This window comes from Octodon degus, unplaced genomic scaffold (assembly GCF_000260255.1).
Source record: "Octodon degus isolate 3935 unplaced genomic scaffold, OctDeg1.0 scaffold00372, whole genome shotgun sequence".
Taxonomy (NCBI): Eukaryota; Metazoa; Chordata; class Mammalia; order Rodentia; family Octodontidae; genus Octodon; species Octodon degus.
Genome location: NW_004524948.1, coordinates 894,260 through 898,915, shown reverse-complemented (window position 1 = coordinate 898,915; position 4,656 = coordinate 894,260). Strand labels below are relative to the sequence as shown.

Below are 4,656 nucleotides of genomic sequence, written 5' to 3'. Positions count from 1 at the left end.
ATAAAATAATAGGCATCAATGAGAAAGGAGTAAACACAAATGATATAAAAATATGAGCAGAAGTAATAGCAGAAAACTTCCTAATCATGGGGAAACAATCTGACATTGAGTTAACTGAAGCATATAGAACTCCAAATAACATCAACCCAATTAAAACCACACCCAGATGTATAATAATCAAGATCCCAGAAATTCAGCACAAGAACAACATACTAGAAGCCTCTAAAAAAAAGAAATAAATCATATTTAAAGGAAAACATATCAGAATAACAGCAGATTTCTCCTCAAAAACCGTGAACTCAAGAAAAGCATGGAGTAAAATACATCGAGTCCACCATGAAAAAAATTCCAACCCAGACTGGTATACACTGCAAAACTCTCTTTCAAGTTTAATGGAGACATGAAATACTTCCTTGACAAAGAGCAATGAAAGAAACTAATGATGACCAAGCCAACCCCACACAGAGTACTAAAAGATATTCTAGAAAGGGATAAAAATGACCACAACTCCAACAATGAGAATGGAAAGAACCCAAAAAATAGGACAAACAGTTAAACACAGTAGAAAAGTAGACAACAAACAGCAGGAAAATGCCATATGAAACATAAGGCAATAACATATCAATTTGTACATGCCTCAGTGTGGATGGGCTAAATTCACCAATTAAAAAGAAATACACTGGAAGACTGGATTAAGAAACAAAATCCAACAATGTGCTGTATACAAGAAACACACTTAGCGCGTGGGTTGATTCGTCCTTCCTCAGCCACGGTTGCTCGCAGCTCGGAAATGGCGGGATTTGGTGCTATGGAGAAATTTTTGGTAGAATACAAGAGTGCAGTAGAGAAGAAACTGGCAGAGTACAAATGTAACACCAACACAGCAATTGAACTAAAATTAGTTCGTTTTCCTGAAGATCTGGAGAATGACATTAGAACTTTCTTTCCTGAATATACCCATCAACTATTTGGGGATGATGAAACTGCTTTTGGTTACAAAGGTCTGAAGATCCTGTTATACTATATTGCCGGTAGCCTGTCAACAATGTTCCGAGTTGAATATGCATCTAAAGTTGATGAGAACTTTGACTGTGTGGATGCAGATGATGTGGAGGGCAAAATCAGACAAATCATTCCACCTGGATTTTGCACAAACACCAATGACTTTCTTTCTTTGTTGGAAAAAGAAGTTGATTTCAAGCTGTTTGGAATGCTACTCCATACATACTCAGTTCTCAGTCCAACAGGAGAAAATTTTACTTTTCAGATATACAAGGCTGACATGACATGTAGAGGCTTTCGAGAATATCATGAAAGGCTTCAGACCTTTTTGATGTGGTTTATTGAAACTGCTAGCTTTACTGACGTGGATGATGAAAGATGGCACTACTTTCTAGTATTTGAGAAGTATAATAAGGATGGAGCTACGCTCTTTGCAACCGTAGGCTACATGACAGTCTATAATTACTATGTGTACCCAGACAAAACCCGGCCACGTGTAAGCCAGATGCTGATACTGACTCCATTTCAAGGTCAGGGCCATGGTGCACAACTTCTTGAAACAGTTCATAGATACTACATTGCATCTCCTTCAGTTCTTGATATTACAGAGGAAGACCCATCTAAAAGTTATGTGAAGTTAAGAGATTTTGTGCTTGTGAAGCTTTGTCAAGATTTGCCTTGCTTTTCTCCGGAAAAATTAATGCAAGGATTCAATGAAGATATGGCAATAGAAGCACAGCAGAAATTCAAAATAAATAAGCAACATTCTAGACGGGTTTATGAAATTCTTCAACTTCTGGTGACTGATATGAGTGATGCTGAGCAATACAGAAGCTACAGGCTGGATATTAAGAGAAGACTGGTCAGCCCTTATAAGAAAAAGCAGAGAGATCTTGCTAAGATGAGAAAATGTCTCAGGCCAGAAGAATTGACAAACCAGATGAACCAAATAGAAATAAGCATGCAACATGAACAGCTGGAAGAAAGCTTTCAGGAATTAGTGGAAGATTACCAGCATGTTATTGAACGGCTGGCTCAAGAGTAAGATTATTCTGTACAGGAAACTCCCAAATTTCTGTACATTGTGCTGTGAAAAACCTGATGATAATTCATGTTAACATCTTGTAATGTTTTACTTACATTAAAAGTTACCTATGTTATCGTTAGTTGAATATTTTCTTTTGAAGAGATTGTATATTTTAAAATACTGTCTAGAAAGTTTATGAACATATATTGAATTAAAAATATAGCTTCTAAAATACTACTGTTCTTGCTTTTCTTCTTAAACAATATAATAAATGCTTAGTTGCGTTAAAAAAAAGAAACACACTTAACTCATAAAAAATTCATAGGCTGAAAGATAAATAATGGAAAAAATACTACATACAACAGCAACTCAGAAAAAAAACAGGGGTAACAATCCTGTTCACAGACAGTCTAAACTTCAAAACAAGAATGATCAAATGAAATAAATCAGGCTACTACCTACCGGTGAGGGGGAAAATGCAGCAGGAAGAGGTAACAGTCGTAAGCATGTATGTACCAACTATCTAAGACAAATCTTAATGAACATGAAAAATCTAATATCCAATATCACAATCTCAACAGGAGATCTAACATCCCCTTATCCCAAAAAGATAGGTCAAGCAGACAAAAAATAGCAAAGAAGTAGCAGAACTGAACCAGAACTTGGAACAAATACACTTAGTAGACATATACAGAGTGTTCCAAACAACCACATCTGAATACATATCTTTTCAGCTGCACCTGAGACATTTTCTAAAATAGGCCACATATTAGTCCAAAGGTCATGCTTAAGTATATACAAGAAAATAGGCACAGGACTGTTCTACTACTGTGATGTATATGGTTAGATTTCTAAATTTTTGTGTAAAAATATGCAACTGTTTATTCATATTTTTAAAATATTGTTTTATTTTTTAATTCTTTTTTCATATTCTGTAGAAACTTAAAGTTTAACATATCAATATTTGATGAAAAATATATGTTCCATCTTATACCTAAGATATTTGATATTCAGAAAGACAGTGATGTTAAACCCAACTGCATATGTTGTAGGGTAATAATGAGCTTTTGTTCTGGAGGGTTAAAAACCTAAGTTTGCAGACCAAAAATTAGAGAAAAAGAAGGGCTACAAGGACAGCCAACATTTTGGCCTTAGCCTTTCAAGGTCAGTGAGGACTCAGGATATAGGAGAACCTATATTGTAACATCATTTAACTCAGTTGTATCCGAAATTTTCTGATCAAGGAGATTATGGGGCCACAGAGGAATGTGATTGATGATGTAGTGTGTGCCTAAAGAGAGTCACATGGAGAGAAAACATTCTCTCAGGCTCTCACAGAGAGCAAATTGGTCAAACAATGGCCGTGACTCATCCACATGGCTGCACTGATACAGGTTCTACAAACTGCGGTACAGGGTTTTGGGATAAGTCCTGAGGGGACTTGACTGACCTTGTCAGATACAAAAATTACATTTCTTGATATATACATCTTACTTTTTCTTGGTCTTATCCATCCAGCAGAAAAGTGTAGAAACGAGGTATGAAAAGTGAAGCCATGTTAATATGCAGAGCTGTGGAGGGCTCAAGTCAAGAGATTCTGACATTGCCAGTGCTGTGGATAACCCACTACTATTGTGGGCTACTGGACTATATTGGAATATTTTGCTGAATTCATTAACCTACAATATTTGGATGGCCATGTAATACCCATCTCACACAAAACTGAACATAAAAAGGAGATATAAATGAAGGACAATTCTGTAGCTGTATATACAAAATTGTTAGGATAGATATATAGCCACTTTCTCTTAATTCAATAAGAAGAGGGGCCAGGGAGATGGCTCAGTGGAATAAGTGCTTCCCTGGCAAGTACAAGGGCCTGAGTTCAATCCCTGGTTCCGGAAAAAAAAAGAAGAAAGATTTGTACTAATAGTGTTTGGACAGGATATCATGTTGGCATCCTGAGCTATGAATGACTACTACAAAGACAACAATATGCAACGTATTAATTGATGTAACTTTCCCACCAACCTGTTGAGAAACTGTCTCATTGCAATCTTTTTCTCAATAAAATTCATTAAAAAAAAGAAATGAGAATTCTAATAGTAATGAAAAAAGAAAAGTTATCCTGTGCATATTATCTGATCACAGTGCAATGAAAATGGAAAATAATGACAAAAGAAACCACAAAAAATGAACATATGGAAATTAAATAACATCCTCCTCAACAACCAAGGGGCTACAGAAAAAATTAAACAAGAAATTAAACAATATATACAATCCAAAAATATTCAAGTACAACTTATCTCAATTTCTGGGATGCAATGAAAGCAGATCTTAGAGGGAAATTTACAGCAGTGAACTCACATATTGGGAAAAAAGAATGAGAACAAATAAACACTCTAATGCTGCTACTCAAGCATCTAGGAAAGAAAAGGAAACCAAGCTCAAAGCCCAAAGATGAGATGAAATCACAAAGATTACAGCATAAATTAATGCAACTGAATGCAATAGAAATACAATAGAAAGAATTAGTGAATAAAAAAGCTGGTTCTTTCAAAGATTAAAAAAAAATTGATAGTGCCTCCCCCACCCCGCCCGCCAAGTAGGATTTTCTGCCGAGTTCC

The 4,656-nt window shown here is 35.7% G+C and overlaps 1 protein-coding gene and 1 pseudogene across 1 annotated transcript; both read left to right on the top strand.

The window, feature by feature from the left end:
- Positions 1–751: 751 nt before the first annotated feature.
- LOC101580347 (histone acetyltransferase type B catalytic subunit) lies at positions 752–2,305 on the top strand. Its single transcript, XM_004648236.3, has one exon. The coding sequence runs from the start codon at positions 791–793 to the stop codon at positions 2,045–2,047; it is 1,257 nt and encodes a 418-aa protein (XP_004648293.1). The 5' UTR covers positions 752–790; the 3' UTR covers positions 2,048–2,305.
- Positions 2,306–2,505: 200 nt separating this feature from the next.
- LOC101587038 overlaps positions 2,506–4,656 on the top strand; it is a 4,357-nt pseudogene continuing 2,206 nt past the window's right edge.

Excerpts from the sequence above, each read along its gene's own strand:
- LOC101580347 (XM_004648236.3), top strand. The coding sequence starts at position 791 with ATGGCGGGATTTGGTGCTATGGAGAAATTTTTGGTAGAATACAAGAGT.